The sequence below is a fragment of the Myxocyprinus asiaticus genome, chromosome 21 (genome assembly GCF_019703515.2).
Source record: "Myxocyprinus asiaticus isolate MX2 ecotype Aquarium Trade chromosome 21, UBuf_Myxa_2, whole genome shotgun sequence".
Lineage (NCBI taxonomy): Eukaryota > Metazoa > Chordata > Actinopteri > Cypriniformes > Catostomidae > Myxocyprinus > Myxocyprinus asiaticus.
This window is the reverse complement of record NC_059364.1, coordinates 3,780,864-3,806,735: the sequence shown is the minus strand read 5'-3', so window position 1 is coordinate 3,806,735 and position 25,872 is coordinate 3,780,864. Positions and strand designations below refer to the sequence as shown.

The following is a 25,872-nucleotide window of genomic DNA, read 5'->3' as shown; positions in this document are numbered from 1 at the left end:
GAGAAAAAAAATTTTAGCGAGAAAAAAAATTTGAGTGAAAAACTAATTTAGACAGAAAAATTTAGAGAGAAAAAAAAATGTTTTTAGAGAGAGAATTTTCTATTGAGTGAAATTATTTTTTTTTAAGACACCTAAAAAAAAATTTCAGGGCTTCCGTAAAAAGTGAAAAATTTATGTAGGTAACGCTTGGTTTGAAGTTTTGTAGCTAATGCAATATTTTTGTTTGTTTGGTTTAACTGTCCAAACACTTTTTGGTGTGCTTTATACTTTTTATAAAATGAAATGCGTTTGCATGCTTCATAACAGCTTTATGCATGGGTTCATAAGAAGAAGACAAAATGTATTGAAATGTCTGAAACTATATTCTGCTTTTGTTTTAGGTAAGTACTTACTTGCATGTTACAGACAACAACACATCAATAGCCCCAGTTTATGAGAGTATGACGCTGCCCAGAAGGAAAACCCAGCAGCCCTCCTCCTCCTCCTCCTCTCCCAGGACCTCCCCATACTCTTTCTCCTCCCCCTGTACCTCCCCATACTCCACGTCCTCAAATGAAGATACCCTTAAGCAGGCCAACAACTCCTCCCTTCACCTGCTGCCAAAGAGTGGCAACATCTCGATCTTCAGCAGCCTGAAGAGGAAGAGTAAGAAAAGGAAGATGAAAGATGACCGTAGACACACCATTCAGAAGATCATGGGAGAGGAGCCTGAAGAGGAGGTCGCTTTGCCACCTGTATGTGAACCATCGACGTACAGTACACACACTTGGCCTCTGAAGGAAAGGAAGAAGCGTAAAAATGCAACGAAACCAAAGAGTGATGGGATCCAGGTCTTGGATTACATGAAGAACCCTTTGGTGCAAGACATAGATGCAGAATGTTCTCAAGAGGTTGGAGCTCCAGAAGAACACCTCAGAATTACCACCAAAGGACATGTGAAGAATCACTGCAGGTTCCTCTCCTTGGGGTCAGTCTTAAGCTTCGACCTGCCAAAGGATATGAGCCTCATCCCTAGCATTCAAGATGTCATTACAATTGGACCTGCTGAGCCAAAGAAGACAGATCCTCATAACCAGGACTCTCAGTCTGAGCGTCCGATAGCTCTGAGCACCTTCAAATTAGCACGTTCACCCCCAACACAAAAAGACGAGCCTAAGCACACATCTCCAGGTGAAATCACCCTTAGGATTGACTGTAAAGATGCTAAAAACATCAGCGTTGAAACTGTCTCATTTACTGAAGATAAATTCCCTCCTCCACCTTCTCCAGTCATCAAAGACATCTCCTTTGAAGGGAACCACACCTCTATATCCAGGGATCTGATTGATGTTCAACTAAAACGTCTCTCTGGGATCAGTAGACTGCCCAAAGAAGAGGAAGTTAATTGGGACACAATGCCAACTCAACTTAACTACAAAGAGATCCTTCAAGATGCAGGCCAAGGCACAACCAACCACAGTCACAGCCCAACTACGGCAGAGATTCATGTCCCATGTCCCAGTGTCCATACTTTGATTCACAATCTTAACGGACACATGTTCCACAAGCCAGCCAAGACCTCAAGCTCTCAACCATTGAGAGACAGTCCCAACCCACTTCAGAACCATGCATCTCACGTGGTTCTGAACTTTAGAGCCAATGGAAGGAATGACTCTGTGGACTCTGGACACTCTAGCTCTGGAAGCTTCAAGCTATGTGCTGAGGGTCCGTTCCTGGAAACCTCGGAGTGTCCAGTGTTCAAGAGGACAATGGCAAAGGTGTCATCATTTGAGGCAGAAGTCTCCAACAAGAACTTAGATTGCTCCATGCAAAAGAGCCTTGCATTATCCATCGACGATCCTGTCCACCCTGACCACCAGCAGTTTGAGCAAGAAGAGGAGGAGTTGGAGGACATCTGGAATCACACCAACAGCTATCGACAGAGTGTATGTTCAGACATCATGTATAACAGTTATCAGGCTTTGCCAGCAAGCTCCTCTCCAGAAAAGAATAGGGAGTCCTCACCCAAGGATCAAGCGGTACTCTTCAGGAAGTTGGTTACTGCCTCTGCACCTAATCTTCTAGTGGCAGAGTTCAAATTGCCATCATCTATCCAGACTTTAGTGGGTTGTGGGAAGCAGCAGGATGCAAGGGAAGAAGCTCTGGGCAGTGGGAACAGAAGTTCTTGGGCTGCATTCACTCAACAAGAACAGGTTTACAAACATGTTGCTGTTAATGAAACCGCTTCAGATCTTGTTAAACTGCCAGAAATAGAGGACCAGCAAAAGTATATCTACCATTATAGAGAGGAGGAGGAAGATGAGGAGGAGGAAACAGGGTTTCTGAAGGTGAGGTCAACACGATGTTTGCTAAACACCTGTCAGACCCAGTGAGCTATTGTCTAAGATATCAACATGAATGTATTTTTTGTAAGCACAAGGAATCAGCTAGTTTATGTGGTTGTATAGGATTTAATTTGTAAAGTTATCCCTTCAAGATGAGTAATGGGCTGCACATTCCATATTATTATGATAATTGTAGTTATAATTGGTGAATATATAATTTACCTTTACCATGGTAAAGTAATGCTTTGTTGTTTTTTTTGTTTTGTTTTTTTGTCCTCTTCAGGACCAGTCTATGAGCCTCCTGTCTGTTCATATGGGTTTGGAGACAGATGACTCTGATATCCAGGTACAAAGAAGTACAGAATGTGTTGATTCTGACTGAAAAATGAATGATTGTTTGACATTTAATTTGGCCTTTATTTCCAGAGTGGGAGGCAAGAACTGCCATCTATGGAAGGTACACTGGAGAGAAAACATAAACTGCAATTGGGGGGAAAGAAGGTGAATATCACATTTACTGTTATTAATCCCTCAAAACAAGATCTTATGGAATACATGACTGAACTCTTGAATGTCCCAATGGTGTAGATACAGTTTAGATTCTTATTTGATTAATTGATTTTTAAGATTGCTTTGCTCTTTCAGGCCCTGTGCAGGACATGGAACTCTTACCATGCCATCTTGTACAAACAAACAATGTGTTTCTATGAAGACAGGAAAGATACATTCAGGGTAAGTTTGAAGACTTCAGGTTCTGGGTTTGCAGCTGAGTAGAAACATTTGTGTCCCTCTATTGCAAACAGACAGTCATTTGTTATATTGCGATCAAATTGCATTTTAATGGCAGCTGTAAAGTATGTGAGTTACCCAGAATGACTCTATACTTGTATCTCACAGAGCTGTGCGACCAGCCTGCCTCTGAATCTAATCGGAGCAGTGTGTGAGCCATCACCAGAGTACACCAAAAAACCCAACTGCTTCTGCTTGAGGTAAATTACTAACAGAACTGCAGGGCTGTGCATGTTTGTCTTTGTTAAAGACTGAAGTAAGTGTTTTAAATAGTTTTCACCTGCAGTGCTGCTTTTATTTTTTTGTAATTAACATTTTTTATTGATAAAAAAAAAAAACACAACAGAGAAAAACACAACACATACACACCGAATCAACATTTAACCCCCACTAATATCCCTCCCCAACGAACACCCCTGTGGTCACATAAAACAATATACACACAAACAACAAAAAAACAAAAAATTAAATATATAATAAACATACATAATTAAACTAGACCTCTCTCTCCCCATCCCTTCCCCAAGAGTCCCTCAAAACTGCTAAATAATTACCCCATTTTCTGAAAAACAAGTCTCCAAACCCCAGCCTTCTACTAGCCACCTCCTTGAAAGCTGCCACCCTCCCCATCTCCGCACACCACTCCGGAAATGATGGCACTCCGTCTGACTTCCAACCCCTTAAAATTATTTGTCTGCCAATCATAATACTGGTCAGAACCCAATTTTTTATATGTTTGTCCCCCAAATTTATGACCGCCCCATTGCCCAAAATACAAAGTCTGGGGCAAAGTAAAATCCGAGAGCCAAAAACATCACACAAAAAACTCTGAACCTTCAACCAAAAATCTTGGATTTTAACACACCCCCAAAAGACATGGGTTGTGTCTCCAACTTCTGATTGGCATCGCCAGCAGGTGGGTGTGTTTTTAAGACCAATCCTATACAATCTAGAGTGGGTCCAATAAAATATATGTAAAATCTTGAATTGCATAAGGCGAATTTTTGCATCTCTAGATGCAGACTTGACATTTTTTAGAATCCTAGCCCACACTCTCTCTTCCAATACCAAGTATAAATCTTTCTCCCATAATCTCTTGAGAGAAGTTGAAGGTCTGTCCCCCAGACTCTGGATTAGCAGGGAGTAATACACTGATACCACATGACCTTTTCCAAAAGCAGTAATCACCATTCAACTATACAGAGCAGGTGGCGCAGCTATAAATACCTATAAAACAATACCCAATATGTTGAACAAAATTCTCAAAAGATCTCAACACTCCACTCTCATAAAGTTCGCCGAGTGTAGTAACCCCCCTCACAATCCACTCTGACCAGCAGAAAGGGGTCTTATTAATACATAATTTAGGGTTCAGCCATATGCTTGAAGCAACATTTAAATAAATGTCCGAATTAAACACTCTGGACACTTTTGTCCATACCGAGTGCAAATGCGAGATAGCGGGGTGTAACTTAACTTCTCCAATTAGTTTGATAGAAAGGCTTTGCAATGGCAAAATAGGGGCAAGAACGTCCTGTTCAATATAAAACCAGGAAGGGTCACTTTCAGGTGGAAGCGACCAATGTGCCAAATGTCTGAGACCAAATGCAAAATAATAAAACAAAATCTTGGGTAGGCCTAGCCCACCTTTGTCAATCGGCCTATGTAACTTATTGAAATGTAATCTGGGACGCTTACTATTCCAAATGAAGGACTTCGCTATGTTATCAAATTGCTTGAAATAAGAGAGAAGGACATCTACAGGGAGAGATTGTAGCAGATAGTTGAATTCTGGAATACAATTCATTTTAATAACATTAACCTTCCCAATCATAGAAAATGTAATGAAGCCCACCTGCCCACATCGCTCAAAAACCTTTCTATTAAGGGGTCAAAATTAACTCTAACTAAATCAGACAAATTTGCTGGGAATAAAATGCCCAAATACTTAGTGCCCTATTTAGGCCACTGGAAGGCGTCCAGCTGGAAAGCTGTTACTGGGCAGTACGCTGTCAGAGCTAAAGCTTCGGATTTAGACCAATTGACTCTGTATCCCGAGAACTTAGAAAATGAATTAATATTTTTATGGAGGCAAGGCATAAATCTAATGGGGTCAGAGACGAATAATAAAATATAATCTGCATAAAGCAAAAGCTTATGCGCCATACCTCCCGCCACCACCCCTGGAAAATCATCTTCCCTTCTTATCGCGGCTGCTAATGGTTCCAGGGCAAGACAGAACAATAATGGGGAAAGAGGACAACCCTGCTGGGTGCCCCTATCCGGAGTAAAATAATCTGAAATTAATCCATTTGTTTGTACCGCCGCTACCAAGTGTCTATAAAGTAACTTAATCCATCCAATAAAATTATTCCTGAATCTGTATATTTCCAAAATCTTAATCTAAATTAAATCTACCATTTCAAACACCTTTTCGGCGTCAAGTGAGATGGCCGCGACCGGAGTCTGATCATTTGCCACTGACCACGTAATATTGAGGAAACACCTAATGTTATCAGAAGACCTGCGGCACCGAATAAACCCCTCCTGATCTATATGTATATGGGATGTCATAACTTTACTTAATCGGTTAGCCAGAATTTTTGATAATATTTTTACGTCTAGCTGGATCAGGGAAATTGGATGGTAATTCTTACACTCGTTTGGATCTTTGTCCTTTTTAAGTATCAGACTGATCCGGGCTTGTGTCGTGGTTGGTGGAAGCTTTCCATTCTTTAATGATTCCATATAAACTTCTAACAAAAGTGAAGCCAATTCTGTAGCATAAGATCTAAAAAATTCAGCTGCAAAACCATCTGGCCCCGGAGCCTTACCTGTAGGCAAGGCCTTAATTACCTCGTCAAGCTCTTCCAAGGTTATCTCAGAATCAAGAGAATTTTTTTGCTCACTCATCAGTTTAGGGAGTTCTAATGGTTCCACAAAGTTCCTAATATCTTCATCAGTAGATGAAGACGTGGAACTATAAAGATCTAGATAAAATTCTTTAAAAGCATTATTAATATCAATGGCCGAGGTAAATATTTCCCCACCAGCAGATTTCACTGAGGGAATGGTAGAAAAGACTCTCTCTGCTTTATGTGTCTAGCCAAAAGCTTCCCTGCTTTTTCTCCTGACTCAAAGTATGACTGTCTTGCCCTGAATAGCCAAAACTCCACCTTCCGTGACAAAATAGTATTATATCTGTATTTCAATCTGTGGCCATCAGATGACATTCGGCGCTTCAGCTCTGCCTCAGCACTTTTAATATTCCCTTCCAACTCTACGAGTTCTCATGCTTTGGATTATTTGGTAAATGAGTCATACTGTATGATCTGACCCCTAAGAAATGCCTTAAGTGCCTCCCAAGCCACGCTCACAGAGGATACTGAGGACCAGTTGGTCTCCAAATAAACATTAATTTCAGCCTTTAACATTTGTTGAAATTCAGGATTTTGCAAAAGGGATACATTAAAGCGCCAACTATATGATTCCTTTATCTCTGTATGTGGTAACACCTTTAAACTCACCAGGGCATGATCTGAGACTAAGATGTTTCCAACTGAGCAATCAACAATATCTGTAAGACCAAGATTTTTACACATCCTGAGAAGCATCAATGTTGCTCTTGGGGGCTTGCACACTTTTGCTTCACTACGATGAAGGACTGAGTCCATCAAAAGTTTAAAGTCTCCTCCCAATATTATATCATGAGGGTTGCCAGTGGCTTGCAACATCCCTTCAAGATCTATAAAAAAGCCCTGATCATCAGCGTTAGGTGTGTAGATATTAGTCAAAATCATCCTTTGCCCCTGAATTTCTGCTGAAACAATAATGACTTTTCCTAATTTATCTTTAATCTGTTTGAGACATTTGAATTGTAGATGTTTACTTATCAATGTAATGACTCCCCTGCTCTTACTTGAGCCAGCACTAAAGAAAACATGTCCACCCCATATCTTCCCAAATTTTCCAGCTTCCTGCGGGGAAAGATGCGTTTCTTGAAGAAACACTATATCATATTTCTTACGTTTAAGAAAAGAAATAACCTTCCTTCTATTTATGGGGTGCCCCAACCCATTCACATTCCACGTGAAGAGAGATAATCCACTCATATTAACATTTGACATTTGACATATTAGAAAAAAAAGATTGTGTGTCAAAAACAGTATTATAAAGACCACATTCCAACAATCAAACCCCAAACCAAACAAACAGAAAAAAGAAAAACGTGCGCATTTACCCCGTGCACGACAGCGCCAACTTGCGTCCATCCCTCTAAACTCAAACAGTCCATGTATGCCTACGAGATTCCCCGCAACAACTTTGCCACTGGATTGCTCAAATCTGGTGTTTCTATACAGATTTTGTAAAACAGAATTACACAACAACAGATAATCTATAAAACAAACTCCAGCCAATAGGCAGAATAAACACAAAAAACATGTAGATTCATCCACATAACTGTCCCGAAGGTGTGTTCCTCCACAGAACAAGCTCCAGCCGCTAGTGGAACCAGCACAAAAAAACAAAAACAAAAAAATATATAATTAAAAATAAGATAAAATAAAAAAAGTTCAGTTCTTCGGGCAGTCAAACGAATTTTCAGTAAGCCGGCCCATTCGGCCAATAAATGAGTGCAACAAAAGACCCAATCACTCCAATGTCCTGCAAGAGAAGTTCAACAAAACAAACTCCATGCCACAGGAGGCATAAGCACCAAACACATGCATATTTATCCACAAGCTGTCCTGAAGAAATGATATTACACAAAACAAACTCCAGCCGATAGGCGGAACCAGCTCAAAAAGAAATAAAGAAGGCACCTAGCTTCCTCGGACAGTCGAGTGTATGTTCAGTGAGACAGACCCACTAAACAGCAACATGAAAAGCACCAAATGGCTTACTCCAATGCCTTTTATGAAGGACAGTGCTTGCTGTGGGCATGTAAATTCTCTATGGCCATCCTTAGCATCTATTCTCAGTTTGGCCGGAAATATCAGAGCAAACATGATCTTCCACTGATGTAAGAGATTCTTGCATTCCTTGAATCGATCACATTTCTCTCTTGTCGAATTCGCAAAATCTGGGAACAAGAAAATGCTGTGGGTCTTCCAAGAAGGCTTTCCTTTACTCCTCACCTCGCGTAACACGAGATCTTTATCGGATGATCTCAGAAATTTGGACAGAATTGATCAGGCCTGTCTCCCTCAGCGGATCTCCGAACCGAGACTCTGTGAGCTTGCTCGATTTCCAGCTTATGGCCTGTTATGTCGAGCAGACTCTGGAAGAGCTCGTCTAGGAATTTCACCATATCTCTGCCATGCTCAGGAATTCCAACAATTCGGACATTGTTTCGTCGATTACGATTCCCCAAATCCTCCAGTTTTTCCCAAACGCGCTACAAGTCTGTCTTGGTCACTAGCGGATTAGCAGCTAATTCCCTCTCCGATGACTCCAGATAATGGAGACGTCCGACAATCTTGTAACCAACTTTGCCAACATTGCAGACATGCTCGCCAGTTGCCGCTGAATTTCTCCCGTCGTCCAAACTGAGTCCCTGGTCTGTGGCCCTGTCTGGGGTATCAGCTTGAGCACGCAAGTGTCTTTTTAATATCTCCAGAGCCCGAGGATTTTGAATTCTTTGACATATTGTCTTCATAAAACAGTTAAGAATCAGGGTGTATCGAATCTCACCAGTTTATGACATAAAAAGTATTAAAAACTAGCACTACCGTTCACACGTCCAACGCAACTACAGTGCTGCTTCTATTTCTTTATTTCTTTATTTTTGCTAGGCTCTCAACAGAAGCTGCATATAAGTGATACAGAAATGTGTACAGTTTTAGTTGAAAGATGTATTAATTTTTAATTGTTTTGGCACAGATTGCGTGACGGATCCGAGTATCTCCTAAGTTCCTCCTCACGATTTATGATGAAGAAATGGATCCTTAGAATCCAAGCAAACACTGGTATTATTTTACAGACTCTGTTGGCTTATGTGTCTGTCTGTCTGTCTATCTATTTTCCTGACTGTCTGTCTGTCTGTCTATCTGTCTACCATCTGTCTGTTTGTCTTTCTGTCTGTGTATCTGCCTGTCTATCTTTCTGTTTTACCATCTGTTTATATTTCTGTCTATCTATCCATCTATCTGTCTGTCTATCTACCATCTGTCTGTTTGTCTTTCTGTCTGTGTATCTGCCTGTCTGTCTATCTTTCTGTCTTATCGTCTGTTTATATTTCTATCTATCTATCTATCTATCTATCTATCTGTCTATCTATCTATCTATCTATCTATCTATCTATCTATCTATCTATCTATCTATCTATCTATCTATCTGTCTGTCTGTCTTTCTATCTGCCTGTCTGTCTGTCTTTCTGTCTGTCTAGTTATAAATCTATCATATCTATTTGTCTGTCTATCTTCGTATCTACCTATCTGTTTGTCTGTCTGTCTTTCTATCTATCTTTCTACAATATTTATCTGTCTGTCTGTCTCTCTGTCTATATCTGTCTGTCTGTCAATCTTTATATTTATCTGTCTGTCTGTCTATCTGTCTTTCTATCTACCTGTCTGTCTGTCTTTCTATCTGTCCATCTGTCTGTTTGTCTATCTATCTTTCTATCTATTTGTCTGTGTGTCTGTCTGTCTCTCTATCGGTCTGTCTGTCAAGTCATTTTTATTTGTATAGCGCCTCGTTTCAAAGCAGCTTTACAGGAAATCATGTATTAACAAAAACAAAAAAATTAAACTGTAATATCTATAATGTCTTACAGTGATCATTGTGTAGTTTGATTAAATATGATTGTAAAATGTGAATAGAAATTAAATAATAGTTGTATTTAGAACCCCAGTGAGCAAGCTGAAGGCGACAGTGGCAAGGAACACAAAACTCCATAAGATGTTGGTTAATGGAGAAAAATAACCTTGGGAGAACATGAATATAATGCCAATATTAGTTATTTGTGTGCAGTGCAAGTCACGGTTTAAAATTTGTAAATTAAGTAAGCATTAAGCTCCAGTGTTTAAAAAAGAAAAAGAAAAGATTTTTTATGATCTTTAAGAGTAATGACGTCTTTGAAGTCCATCCTGGTCTGTCTGTCTGTCATTAATGAATCTTAAAAAATACATTCTCTCTCTGTCTACAGCATCTGGTGAATCTGGAGTGAACACATCATGTCACAGACCCTCAGCACAAACTCAGTGCTCCAGACATTCCCCATCTATCAACATCTGTCAGTGTGCAGATAAATGTCACTGCTCCATGAGAAATTATGTCAGCTCCACCATTTTACCGAGTCAGTCTGCTTTAGGAAGAACCAAAGAAATCATCGTCCACACCACTGATGGTTTACAGATCCTTCAGAGGCATCAGGACCTGTTGCTCACCTCATCCTCAGGTGCAGGCCATTGTGGAAAGAACTTTTTTTCTAACCCGAAAGATATTTATTTACATTTATAGATCCCAGTCAATAAGAGTAATCAAATGGTATATTTTCTGAAGAAGTCCCTCCTTCAGTGTAAATATGGAGGATTTTTTTTTTTTACCTGTTTTATTGTCTGCAAGGTGAAAATCATAAGTGTGACCACTTAGAAAAGAAATAGCACACCTCTCCTCAACAAGCCACATGGTTTGAGCTGTTATGTCTGACCCCACAATATGAGTAATAATAAGTGATTCTTGCCTTAGCAAACAACACTAATACATATGACACCCACAAGAGGGCAGTAAAGGACTCTTGTACCAGTAGAGAAGAGAATGGACTTTATATTGTACATGAGCTGAGCTTTACAAAGACATTATGAGACACAATCACATCTGTTTTCTGTCAGCTGCTTTCTATTTCTAGACAGTCACTTATATTCAATCCTCTGGATTTTGTCATTTCCACCTTGGTCACATTGTTTCTCAATTCTAATTCTTTGTTACTCACTCGTACAGTCTGCCCTGTGTGCTGTAATGGTTAAACATGTTCTCTCTTTTTTTCTGTCCGTAGAGGGAGTGTTTGACTTTCATGGTGAATCTCTGAGACAGAAGCTGTCCTCTGTGTCCACCATTCAGGGTTGGACCAGTGAAAAGAGACGCTCACACTCCTTTACCTCAGGTACAACTGATTGTATTTTTAGTCACATGATCAGACACATTCCCACCTGCTCTACATTCAGCATATGGGTGTTTCTTCCACTTTGGGCACTTTCAAGTGGACTTGTCCAACAGGTCATTTTTGTCATGAAATTCCCTCCACTGTGTCATTTCCAGCACATTCAAATTTTGAATTGTGTTTAATAGAATCCTGTGCTGGAAATCACACTGATGCAAATGAAATTTTTATGTATCCTAAATACTCAAAAAAAAAGTTAAACATTTTTTGGTGTGGGACAGTCGTAATTGCTTATTTTTTTACTCTTTGTTTATCATAGTTTTAAACGTTATAATTTGTGTTTTTATTATTGATTTTCATAATAATTAATTTTACTATAATATTTTAAGTCTGGGTCTGGAACTAGACTAAAACAATAAAATCTATATATAAAATGCATTTTATGTGCTAAAAATAGTTCCAGACATAAATAGAGGTCTGATAAAAAATTTCAGTTTTAATGTGACCTTTACATAACAAAAAGAAAAAAGTTGAAATCTATTAATTTTAATAAAAAATCAACCCCTGAGACATGAAAGTGCCCAAAGTTTATGAAACAGTTACAATTTCTGTGCTGAAAAATACATCTTAAACCAGCAAACAGGTGGTCAAATGCAGGGGTTGTGTTGATGGGGGCATAGTGGGCTAAAGCACTTAACTGGTAAGCAGAAGGTTGCCAGTTCAATCCCCGCAGTCACCACTTTTGTGTCCTTGAGCAAGGTATTTAACTCCCGGTTGCTCCAGGGGGATTGTCCCTATAATAAGTGCACTGTAAGTCACTCTGGATAAAAGCATCTGCCAAATGCATAAATGTGAACCAGATATTATCCATAGTTTACCAATTTCTTTTTGTGGAAACATTGACAGAATTTCAAATGCTTTCCGTCATTTTGACAGATAAAGAAATTAACAAGAAAACCATTTAAACCTAGTGCAATTTCACTCACTCTATCTCTCTCTCACTCCTGCGCTGGTGTGCCCTGGCTCTGTTTATTGTCTGGTATTAACACCTCTTCAACTCTTGGGCATTTTTGGGCTGCCGCCTGCACCTTTTCACACTCAAATTTAAAAGCTCACCATTTGCACTTACTATGGACTAATTGCCAAAAATTGGTCTCATTTGCTCAGAGTCTTACAGAAATTATATTTCATGTTTCTTTTGTCAAATCATATTTCATGTTTCCTAAAACTGTGGTATTAGGCCAACAAAATAAACCATACAGTCGCACTCCTGAAATTGAGAGTTTTCATTTGATATATGATTTGTCTATGTGCAATTTGTAATACTTTTATATTCAAATTAATATTTCTACCACATGACATCTAGGTGGTGCTGATTTAAGATCCACGAATGTTTTCAGGCCTTATTTTGTTATTTTCTGTAACATAAATGCAGAAGTGATGGTTATCTATCAAAAGTACAAATTCTAAGCTTTTAAACAATCAGAATCAGAATGAGCTTTATTGCCAAATATTTGTCTTGGTGACAGAAGCTTCCAGTGCACAAATACAACAACAAGATAGAGATAATAATAATAAAAATAGAATAAAAATAAAAAGTGAATAGAAAATATAAGTATATATAGAAATACACAATAAGACAATATATATATATATATATACGTATGTACAAATACAAATCTGTTATATACAGTGCAAGTGAATGTATGGCAGAAGAGGTAGGGTATGTTGGATAAATATAAATAGACTAAGTTGTGTATTGCACATAAATATTACTCATTGGGGCAGTTTTAACTGTTCATGAGATGGATAGCCTGAGGGAAATAACTGTTCTTGTGCCTGACGGTTCTGGTGCTCAGAGCTCTGAAACGTCGGTCAGAAGGCAACAGTTCTAAAAGGTAGTGGGCAGGGTTTGTGGGGTCCAGAGTGATTTTTCTAGCCCTTTTCCTCAATCTGGAAGTGTACAATTCTTGAAGGGAGGGCAGGGGGCAACCAATAATCCTCTCAGCAGTCCGAACTGTCCTTTGTAGTCTTATGATGTCTAATTTCATGGCTGAACAAACCAGACAGTTACTGAAGTGCAGAGGACAGACTCAATGACTGCTGAGTAAAACTGTATCAGCAGCACCTGTGGCAGGTTGAACTTCCTTAACTGGTGAAGGAAGTACAACCTCTGCTGGGCCTTTTTCACAATGGAGTCAATGTGGGTCTCCCACTTCAGGTCCTATGAGATGGTAGTGCCCAGTAACCTGAATGACTCCACTGCTGCCACAGTGCTGTTTAGAATGGTGAGGGGGGTCAGTGTTTGTGTGTTCCTCCTAAAGTCCACAATGATCTCCACCATTTTGAGCTGCACCAGACAGCCAGCTGTTCAACCTCCCTTCTGTATGCAGACTCATCGTCATCTCGGTTGAGGCCGATGACAGTGGTGTCATCTGCAAACTTCAGGAGCTTGACAGAGGGGTCCTTGGTGATGCAGTCATTGGTGTAGAGGGAGAAGAGTAGTGGGGAGAGCACACATCCCTGGGGGGCACCAGTGCTGATTGTACAGGTGCTAGAAGTGAGTTTTCTCCTGTCTCACAAGCTGCTGCCTGTCCATCAGAAAGCTGGTAATCCACTGACAGATAGACGTGGGAACAGAGAGTTGGTGTAATTTATTCTGGAGTATAGCTGGGATGATGGTGTTGAAAGCCGAACTGAAGCCCACAAAAAGGATCCTTGCATATGTCCCTGGTCTGTCCAGATGTTGCAGGATATGATGCAATCCTATGTTGACTGCATCATCCACAGACCTGTTTGCTCGATAAGCAAATTGAAGGGGATCTAGAAAGGGTCCAGTGATGTCCTTCAGGTGGGCCAACACCAGTCTCTCAAATGATTTCATGACCACAGACATCAGGGTGACAGGTCTGTAGTCATTAAGTCCTGTGATTTTTGGTTTCTTTGGGACAGGAATGATGAAGCAGCATGGGACTTCACACTGCTCCAGTGATCTATTGAAGATCTGTGTGAAGATGGGGGCCAGCTGGTTAGCACAGGATCGAAGACACGCTGGTGAGACGCCATCTGGGCCTGAAGCTTTCCTCGTCTTTTGTTTCCGAAAGATGCGGCTCACATCATCTTCACAGATCTTAAGTGCAGGTTGAGTAGCAGGAGGGAGGAGGAGGGGGGTTGCAGGAGGTGTTGGTGTTTGTGTGAAGTGAAGGTCAGAGTGGGTGTGGGGTGTGAGATTGGGCCTTTCAAATCTGCAGTAGAACACATTCATGTCGTCAGCCAGTTGTTGGTTCCCTACAGGGTTGGGGGTAGGAGTCCTGTAATTTGTGAGTTGTTTCATGCCACTCCACACTGATGCAGGGTCGTTAGCTGAAAACTTCTCAGAGTATCTTCTTTTTGCCACTCTGATTTCCTTGTTCAGTGTGTTCCTGGCCTGATTGTGCAAGACTTTATCCCCACCCCTGTAAGCATCCTCTTTGGCCTGACGAAGCTGCCTGAGCTCTGCTGTAAACCACGGTTTATCATTGTTGAACTTTAAATAAGTCCTAGTACGAATGCACGTATCCTCACAGAAACTGATATATGATGTAACAGCTCATCCAGGTCTGTGGCTGCAGCCTCAAAAACACTCCAATCCTTGCAATCGAAGCAGGCTTGTAGTTCCCGCTCTGCTTCATTGGTCCATCTCTTTACAGTCCTTACTACTGGCTTGGTTGATTTTAATTTCTGCCTGTAGGTTGGAAGAAGATGAACCAGACAGTGATCAGAGAGTCCCAAAGCTGCTCTAGTGACAGAGCGATATGCATCCTTTATTGTTGTGTAACAATGATCCAGTATGTTCCTGTCTCTGGTGGGGCATGTAATGTGCTGTTTGTATTTGGGCAGTTCACGTGTGAGATTTGCTTTGTTAAAATCCCCAAGAATAATAATAATAACTGAGTCCGGGTATTGTTGTTCTGTGTCTGTGATTTGATCAGCCAGCTGTTGCAGCGCTGTGTTCAAACACATGTTTGGTGCGATATAAACACTCACCAGAATAAACGAGGAAAACTCCCACGGCGAGTAGAAAGGCTTACAGTTAATAAAGAGCGCTTCCAAATTAGGACAGCACATCCTCTTTAACGTTGTTACATCTGTACACCAACTTTTATTGATATAAAAGCATGTTCCACCGTCTCTCGTTTTCTCCGTTAACTCCGCGATGCGATCCGCTCTGAACAGCTGGAAGCCTGGCAGATGTAACGCGCTGTCCGGCCAGGTTTCTGTGAAGCACAAGGCAGCAGAGATTGAAAAGTCCTTGTTTGTAAGGGTAAGGAGATGTAATTCATCCGTATTGTTAGGAAGAGAGCAGAGATTCGCTAGATGAATACTTGGCAGCACTGTTGAAAAGCCGCACTGTCGGAGCTTGACCAGCGCTCCGGCTCGCTTCCCTCGCCTGCATCTCTTAAACAGCACAGCTGCACCTCTGACTAAAATGTCCAGCAAAATATCAGAATAGTCTAAAACCAGGAAAAGATTGTCTGGTATGTGCTGCCGAATGTTCAGCAGTTCGTCCCTGGTAAAAATGATTGGAAAAATATGACTAAACACAGGACAAACAAACAAAAACAACAAAAGAATAGGAGCGCTCCACACCGAGGTGGCCATCCGCGGCGCCATTTATACCACATCATCGATACCACATATGCCAGACTTATGTATTCGGAGACTTGAACATTTTAAGCGTAAACTTTTTTCGCAAAAAAGCGCCCCTTTTTGGGCCCCCCGGTGGGTACACAGAGTTAAAGAGGTTAAAGATACATTAACAAAAACATAATTTACACTTGATTGAAATATGTGTCTATTTTGACCACCTCTTTTCGGATTTTGAGGAGAGTGTCTCTGATTTAATGACGTCATACATCAATCATTACAGTATGTCAGTGTACTGCATAAAAATAAATCGCAAAAACGTATAAGTACAAAAAGCATGAAAAAAATCAGCTCACCATTTCTGCCAATTATAAGCAAGCCGCCTTAGGTTTGTTTAAGATGTTTTTGTTGTTGTTGTTGTTGTTGTTGTTGTTGTTTTCCGAAATGGTTCTCAGAATGTTTAGAATAGAAAAGCATACTGTTTACTGCATACTGTGCCGTAAATACTGTATACTGGCTACTATTTTAAACAGTATGCAGTGATAAACATTTCAAACAGCACACAGAATTGCACACTCCACAGTATACACACTACAAAAACAGCATGATTATGGTACTATACCATTCTGATCGTACCCTATTTATGAGCTATATTAGGTTTTATGTTGATTTTCTGTATGTAACATATCCCTTTTTTGTATCTACAGCCACATACCAGAGGATAAAGCCTGTAATAGCGCCACCTACAGGCAGAGGCCAGGATAACAACTCCAGTTATTCTGTGACTTTATTCATTGGAGACAGAGAGATGCCGTCAGTCTCTACAAACACGATGTTGGCTCCGACAAATGCCGTCAGACAGGAGTCGATCTCTGAACTTCCTCTACGGAACTACACGAGCCTTCCACGACCACGGAACAAGTCCGTCTTCAGGAAGTTCTTCGGGAAAAAAGAGTGACATATTGAGAAACACTGTCATGTGCAGGACACAAGTTTAAAGCTTCTTAAAAAGCTTGTTTTTTCTTATACATATTTATGGATCAGATGGCAAGAACAATTTTTTATAGTTTTAAATGAGAAATCATATTTTTGTGTTGCTTGGGTGAACTATCCCTTTAATCTCGAAATTTTCCCGTGTTGAAATGGCTTTTCAGAAAACATATGTTTATAAATGAGTGTGGTTTGCTGTGGACAGGCTGACAGCTATAATGTACTGCAGTAATTTATCTACTGATATGAGACTTTTGATACCTAATACGTTCAATGTTCCCACCACATTCCTTTTGAGGTGGTCCAGTCTGTTTTCAATTTATGTCTCAATGTTTTTCATTTTTGTGGATTGCAGTTTATGGTGATTAATATCTTACAATTTCAATATGTCCAGTCATAGCTTTATTTTCCTGTGGTTATGGCACATAGCATTTGTCATGGTTTCTAGTGTTAAGCCTTAAAGGAACAGTTCACCCAAATAAGAAAATTCTGTCATCATTTATTCGCCCTTGTGTCGTTCCAAATGCATTTTTAGGTGAACTATTTCTTAAACAAGTGTTTTTCCAGACTCCAAATGATTCATGCTTTCACAGACTAATTCTAGTGTTGCTTTCTGTATTTAAACTAATGCAGTGTGTCTTGTGAGATTTAGAAGGAAGTTTGTTTTAGTACATATTTTTTTTTTAGCTTTTGTATTGTTTGAGTCAAATGTATCATACACCGGAAACACTGCTTTCAGACTTAACTTTACTGTTTATCCATTTCAAAAGTAATACAAAAATGTCATAATGGGAAAACATTTTAGGACTATGTTGATACATTTGGTTTGTTGAGAAAAGTAGCTATATTGTGCTTTAAGAAATAATGTCAAAGTCATTAAGGCAGTTTGAAATGGCTGTTGACGGTTTCAGAAAAATGCAAATGAGCACATTGAATATTTGCGTTATGGCGTTTTGTTTACATCAGACCAGACATGACAAAGCAGGCATACTGCACTGGTTATGGTATCATATTATTGAGCGATATTTGTTTGTACTAGGGCTGGGCGACATACATTAAATGAACACAACAAAAAATAATCATATTTAATTATTTTAATTTATATGAACCAAAACAACAATACATTGTAATAAACAGAAATAAACCTACATATATATTTTACTAAAACATTTTAATATTTGAAAAATGCCACATGGACACTTTTATGATTGATGACGCAAATGAATCAGTGAATCTGAGTTTTAAAGCGATTCATTGAATCGTTCGTCCTTAAAGGAATATTCCGGGTTCAATACAAATTAAGCTCAATTGACAGCATTTGTGGCATAATGTTGATTACCACAAAAAAATATTTTGTCTTGCTGCTCTTTGTAAAAAAAAAAGAAAAGAAAAGAGAAGTGAGGCACTTACAATGGAAGTGAATGGGGCCAATTTTTGGAGGGTTTAAAGGTAGAATTGTGAAGCTTATGATTTTATAAAAGCACTTACATTGATTCTTCTGTTAAAACTTGTGTGTTATTTGAGCTATAAAGTTGGCTTGGGTCATTTTGGGTCTACGGCGTTACATCGCCTTTGCAACAAACTTGTAAAATTGGATATAACTTTGCACGGAGTAATTTCATCACACTAAAATCATGTTAACACACTTATTGTTTACGTCTTGTGGCTATACTTTTAAAACAATGAGTATTTTAACGTTTACGGAAGTGCCTCACTGTAACCCTGATTTTTGCTGTTTTACAGAAAAGCAGGGACGAGTCGAATTTTTTTTTGTGGTAATCAGCATAATGCCACAAATGCTGTCGATTGAGCTTAACTTGTATTGAACCCAGAATATTCCTTTAAATCAACACAGTTGTTGCTACTCATCACTATACCTACAATAGTTTTACTAAAACATTTTAATATATGAAAAATGCCACACAGAGACTTCCAGAAACATTTTTGAGTGATAGCTCATATAAATGTTTGAATCAAAGTTTTGAAGCGATTCATTGAAATGGAGAGTTAAAACTGATTCACTAAAAATGTATCGTTTGTCCTTAACTCCTAACACAGTTTTTGCTTCCGAAGTTGCATAAAAAGAGGGATTGGGAAACTAATATTAATTGTATTAAATTTTGTATGATATTCACAATATTCACAATATTGCTTAATTTTACTCTTAGCAAAATTCAAAGCAAATATGTTGTGAACACTCAATATATCACCCAGTCCTAGTTTGCACACCACTGGATAAATCAATGAATGATTTTAGCTTCTACTATAGTGAAGAAATGAGCTGTATGTTTTTGTTTGATGCCTGTTTTAATGATCTGTTCTAGAGGGCACAATCACCTCCAATTCAACACCCTCCACTCTGTCTGTCAAATGGGATTGGGATTTCAAAAGCACTGATATGGCAACTACAGATAAACAGTCTAAAGAAGCCTCCACGATAATCATTAAAAATAGCGAGGGAGTCTCAGCACCCAAATCCAAATCCTCAGAGGTCGATGGTACACTCGTGTTTTGCATATGAAAAGCCGTCATGACTGCGAGCTGGATGCCCCTCCAATCCCTTTAAGCTTTCAAAGAGTCTGTGCATACATAATTGGTGTGTATTTCATGTTGAAACGATAATAAGAGACAGTACAGTCACCACTCCAAATTAACCAAACAAGGATGCGAAACAAAAGAGTAACCATGATAAATCTGAGCACCCCGGGCTGGTTTAAATTCGGAGAGCTAACAGCAGGGGGTGTGAAACTGCTCTAAACAATGGCTTTCACCACACGGTCAATGCAGGATTAGTATGCATTAACTACTTGAAATGTGCCAAGTGCAAAGGGATAGATGTATTTCTCTCCATTACACAAGTCTGTGTCAATATTCCAGTCAAGTGTGAATAAAGCCTGGTCATATACAGTATAGCGTTGACCAGGGCTAGTTGTCACACTTTTTACTCCAGTGAACAGTAGATTTCAAAGTCAATTTCTTCATAGACAAAAATGGTGCCATGATCTCACCATGGGAAAAAAAATAAAATAAGAAAGGTAATTCTGATTTAATAATCTGTGAGATTATTTCTTGCAATTGCAACTTTATTTCTCAAAATTGCACCATTTTACTTGGTATTGTGATTATTTCTCGGAGTAGTGACTTCAATTCTCGCAATTGCAACTTTGGCACAATTGTGATATTATGTAATTGCAACTTAATTTCTTGGAATTGTGACTTTATATCTCACAATTGTGGCATTGTTTCTCGCAATTGGGACTTCATTTCTTGCAATTACATCTTTGGAAGAATTGCGACTTTATATGTCACCATTGTAACTTAATTTCATGTAACTGCAACTTAATTTCTTAAGATTTTGATTTTATATCTCACAATTGTGACTTTGTTTCTCACAATTGTGACTATTTCTCACAATTGTGATATTTTTATGTAATTGCAATTTAGTTTCTCGCAATTGTGACTATTTCTCGCAATTATGACTTCATTTCTTGCAATAACGACTTTGGCAGAATTACAAATTTATATCACAATTGTGATATTTTTATGTATTGCAACTTAATTTCTCATAATTGTGACTACATCTCACAATTGTGACTTCATTTCTCACAATTGTGATATATTTATGTAATTGCAACTTCATTTCTTAAGATTTTGACTTTATCTCACAATTGTGACTTCGTTTCTCGCAATTGTGACTATTTCTCATGATTACAACTTCATTTCTCGCAATTGCGACTTTGGAGGAATTGCAACTATATCTCATAATTGTGATATTTTTAGGTCACATTTTTCAAATGTGACTGTATCTTGCAATTTTGACTTAATTTCTCGCAATTGCGACTTTGGCACAGTTGTGATATTTTTATGTTATTGCAACTTAATTTCTTGGAATTTCAACTTTGGCATAATTGCGATATATTTATGTAATTGCAGCTTAATTTCTTGGAATTGCCACTTTGGCACAATTGTGATATTTTTATGTAATTGCAACTTAATTTCTTGGAATTGCAGCTTTGGCACAATTGTGATATATTTATGTAATTGCAACTTAATTTCTCGGAATTGCGACTTTGGCACAATTGTGATATTTTTATGTAATTGCAACTTAATTTCTTGGAATTGCAGCTTTGGCACAATTGTGATATATTTATGTAATTGCAACTTAATTTCTCGGAATTGCGGCTTTGGCACAATTGTGATATATTTATGTAATTGCAACTTAATTTCTCGCAGATGTGATGTAAGATCTCACAATTTTGAATACATTTCTCACAATTGCGACTTTGGCACAATTATGATATTTTTATGTAATTGCAACTTAATTTCTCGGAATTGTGACTTAATATCTCACAATTGTGACTACATTTCTCTTTATATCTCACAATTGCAAAGTTATATCACACAATTGTGATATTTTATGTAATTACAACTTAATTTCTTGGAATTTTGACTTTGTTTCTTGCAAATGTGACTGGCACAATTATATTTTTATGTAATTGCAACTTAATTTCTCTGAATTGCGACTTTGGCACAATTGTGATATTTTTATGTAATTGCAACTTAATTTCTTGGAATTGTGACTATCTTACGATTGTGATATTTTTATGTAATTGCAACTTAATTTCACAGAATTGTGACTTTATATCTCACAGTTGTGATATTTTTATTTAATTGAAACTTATTTTCTCGGAATTGTGACTACATCTCACAGTTGTGACTTCGTTTCCTGCAATTGCGACTTTATATCTCACAATTGTGATATTTTTATGTAATTACAACTTAATTTCTCGGAATTGTGACTTTATATCTCACAATTGTGACTATTTTGTGAAATTGTGACTTAATTTTTCATAATTGCGACTTTATTTCTCAGAAATCGGTTATGGTAGAATTGTTACTTTATGTCTCGCAATTGTGACTATACTGTATTTCTCAATTATTACTATTTCTTGTAATTGCAACTTTATCGGAATTGCAACTTTATATCTCACAATTGTGACTTTATTTCTTACAATTGCAATTGTATATATTACAATTGTGACTTTTATCTTATAATTGCAAATGTATATATTACAATTGTGAATTTATTTCTCGCAATTGTGACTATTTCTTGTAATTGCAACTTTAATGTATATCTCGTAATTCTGACTTTATTTCTCGTAAATGCAACTAAATATCTTGCAGTTGCAACATTATATCTCGTAATTTGCTATATAAATAATATGAAGATATATTATGTTGCATTTGCGAGAAATAAAGTAACAATTGTGAGATAAACAGTCAGAATTACTTTTTTTATTTCTCTGCCGGCTGGATCTGCCTTCAGTAGACTTAAAGTCTTTTACAAACAAAGCTACTTATCATTTCCACCATTATTACTTGGGAAAAAGTCAAAGTTTATTTAATGTATGTTGACCACTATAGCAGGGTTTTTAGTGTCTGCTTGCTGATCAACCAGTAACTGACCAGCTAGAATCTAGCTACTATGCTCCAAAACATACATTACCAGGGTTTACATTTAAATACAATGGCATATAGTAAACAAAAAGTATCATGGTATTACTTCTGATTTCATCACTAAATGTAAACCTTTCTCATTGGGTTTGCTGTGGCATTTATTTCAATCAAGGTTATAGACTATTGATAATGTGAGCGTGAGCTCTGTTGGCGTGCATTGATTTTTTTTTTCTTTCCAAGAAAGTCAAGTGAGTGTGACCTGTGATGTGATCGGGTGTTGACAGCAGTGCAGGGTCCAGGGGCAGGTCATGACCTCTGTGACTCAACCAGTGGAAGTGACACATCCCCCTTTCCTCCTTCCATTCACTGGATACTCTCCTATTCAATCCACCAGAACCACCGATGAGAGTCTGAGAAAGAACCCAATTGTTCACTTTCATCGGCGAAATAGACTTGTGACAGCCAATCAGTGGTCTTTCTAAACAGGCTTCGCTAATTTATCAATGTCATGAGGTAAAAGTGACGCCAGGAACCGTCGGATAAAGTCAGGGGTTTTGAGATGTAACGCCACAGGCGTAACTGAATTGTTCCATGAGCTTACCAGCCCAAAGGATGATCTTGTTGCTCAGAGGTTGCTCTTTCATTGTTCAAGAGACTCAATAGAGACATCATTGAAGGATCAACTTTTTCTCTGATGTTTACAAATAAGTCAGTTTTTGACACGGTAAGAGTATAGAGCTATAAAATTATTGTGGTTAGCGTAGCTCAGATAATTTGGTCTCACCATTTGGAATTGAGTCCATATTGAGATCTCTAAATTTTGGATTGACAGACTGTGGTTAAATATTCAGTGATTCATTATTAAACACCAGGGATCAAATTAGATTGAGACATGATATTGAAATATGGAAAAAGAGTAGGGATATTACATTTCACCCAGTGTTAATGCTTGAGTTGTCACTTGAGTTGTCACTGCTGTTAATGTGTCATTGATAGATGAGTGGATTTGATAAATGTCTTACTGCATGCAATAGACTGATATTCGGCATATGGCCATACATGCACACAAGAGAGAAGAATGTTTATGGCCTGTTTTCCTCTTTGAGTCGGCTGTTAATCGATTATTAGCAACAAAACAAAAATCCCTGAACCGCACTGTTTTATTATAGGTGTATTAGTGCCTTCCTGAGTCTAATTTTATTTATTTATTTTTTTCTAAAAATGTTTTTTTGTTTTTCTCTCCAATTTTTTTAAAGAAAAAAAATATATATGTAGGACATAGGCTCAGGAAGGCACTAATACACCTGAAAAAAAGTCCCAATTTGTGGTAGACTATCATTCATGTTTAGCACAAACGGTGTGGAACGAGTTGCATGCTGAAATTTAAAAAATTCAGTTTAGAGGTTTACCTACAGAAAGTTCGGACCTCATTTTCTCCTGAAATATAGTTTCTAAGGGAAGGAGATCTAACTTTCCATAGATTCCTCTTTTAATTTTAATGAGTTCATTTTCCTGCACACGAGCTGAAGGGTTTGACCCTGTGTCATGAGAAAGACTCTTTTTAAATGTGTCCCTGAGGGCCGACTCTGACAGTCTCTCTTGTTATTGTCACCACTGACCACTAGCCTCAAAGGTCACGACCTCTCTCAGTACATACTGATTCATAAGAGGAGGCTGGGATCCTATATCCAGTCCCAGGGCAATGAGGATGTATCTGTCCAATGGAAAGAGAGAGGGGGTAAAATCAACTCTGATTAATGACACCCTTGGGGTAGATATCTTTGTCTTTAGCTTTCTCCAGTACACAAGAACAGGTGTGCTTTATGCTGAAAAACAAGGGCACTTTACTGAAGCTAAAGATTCACAATGTCTTCAAGAAATGTTCCAGGTTAAATACTTTAAGGGCATTCCCTCCTATTGCATCTTTGCCCTGAAAGTGAATGGTGACATTCTGCCAAACAAGTTCTTTTGTGAAAAATAAAACAAAGATAAGGTCAAACATGTTTGGAACGACATGAGAGTGAGTAAATGATGACAGGATGGGATTATACCTTTAAGTTCTATGGAAAATATCTAACAATGGACATCTATTGTAAGTATCAAGGAATGCCGGAGGGTTTAAAAGCAGAAAAGTGCAGCTCAAGTGTTTGTTTAAGCACTTTATTAATTCTTCATTACAAAAATGTAGTTTAAATAAAGCAATATCTTTGCATTGTAAGATACACCTCATGAACACCTCAAGTTTGTTGGGATAGTTCACCCAAAAATGAAAATTCTCTCATTATTTACTCACCTTCATGCTGTCCCAAATGTGTATGACTTTCTTTCTTCTGCTGAACACAAATGAACATTTTAGAAGAATATTTCAGCTCTGTAGGTCCATACAGTGCAAGTGAATGGTGACCACAAATTTGAAGCTCAAAAAAGCACATAAAGGCAACATAAAAGTAATCCACACGACTCCAGTGGTTAAATCCATGCCTTCAGAAGCGATTTGATAGATGTGGGTGAGAAACAGATCAATATTCAAGTCTTTTTTACGATAAATTCTCATCCCTGCCCAGTAGGTGGCGATATGCAGGAAGAATGTGAATCGCCAAAAACAAAAGTAGAAAAATGTGGAAGTGATGTGGAGATTGACAGTAAAAAAAAGACTTAAATATTGATATTACAAGCAATTTAATGTCTTTCATTCAGATTAAGTCAGTTTAATTGAGCCAACAACATTTAGTTGGATTAGTTCAAATCAGTGTTTTAACTCAACTTCATTAGGTTCATCAAACTCAATTTACTAAGGTTTTATTCAGTTCAATTTCTTATGTTGATGCAACTTAATTTATTTTAGTAATCATTAGTATATGCCAGGTGAGCAATTGTAAGCACAGTGAAACTGTCAATTTAATTGCGACTGCTTATAGAGCTAAACGCACTCAACTCAGGTATCCCTTTAAAGTGTTAGTACATCCTCAACCTAAGCACAAGTGCCATTCTTCACCACAATGGTAACCCCCAAAACTCCAGAATAACACACACTGTTTTTAAATACCAGTATAAAAAAATATTAAACATTAACAAATCTCATATTCTCATCTTGCTTTAAAATAGCATAAAATAACACTTCATTTCAACACTTGTTCTCCCAATACAGTCCCATGCAAAGCATGCATTTACCAATGCTACATTAACACCACAAAAAGTATTCATGTAGTCCCAACTCAAATAAATTAAGTAAACTTCAATTTTACAAATTGAAATGGATAGAACGCAATGAAATCAAATTGTGACAAAATGTTCTATAATCCATGTCTAAGGGCGTTACCAGGATTGCCACCAAATGGACTGACTTGCCTTAAAGGGACTTTGATTGCAGATATTTACTTCACGTTCTTTTCTGGTATCTTTGTTTGTATTGTGTGAAAGTTGCCATGTTTTCTGCCTTTACGTGGTCAAGAGTTAAAAGATTGGATATAACTTTAAACAGCCATGGTTAGGAAGCGATTTTATCACATTTCTCATGTTTACATGTACAGTGTAAGTCTTGTGACTATACTTATGAAAACAGTGGATTTAAACATTCATCCCATT

General features: G+C 38.2%; 1 protein-coding gene across 1 annotated transcript in view; it reads left to right on the top strand.

Annotated features, from left to right (window-relative positions):
• LOC127411910 (uncharacterized) overlaps positions 1 to 17,396 on the top strand; it is an 89,968-nt gene extending 72,572 nt beyond the window's left edge. Inside the window, exons 25-34 of the mRNA XM_051647803.1 lie at positions 381 to 2,327; positions 2,608 to 2,670; positions 2,751 to 2,825; positions 2,970 to 3,056; positions 3,222 to 3,313; positions 8,997 to 9,082; positions 10,261 to 10,512; positions 11,110 to 11,217; positions 14,167 to 14,268; positions 16,548 to 17,396. Of these exons, the coding sequence (XP_051503763.1) occupies positions 381 to 2,327; positions 2,608 to 2,670; positions 2,751 to 2,825; positions 2,970 to 3,056; positions 3,222 to 3,313; positions 8,997 to 9,082; positions 10,261 to 10,512; positions 11,110 to 11,217; positions 14,167 to 14,268; positions 16,548 to 16,798 (3,063 nt within the window). The 3' untranslated portion in view covers positions 16,799 to 17,396. The remainder of the gene's footprint in view (positions 1 to 380; positions 2,328 to 2,607; positions 2,671 to 2,750; positions 2,826 to 2,969; positions 3,057 to 3,221; positions 3,314 to 8,996; positions 9,083 to 10,260; positions 10,513 to 11,109; positions 11,218 to 14,166; positions 14,269 to 16,547) is intronic.
• Positions 17,397 to 25,872: the final 8,476 nt, after the last annotated feature.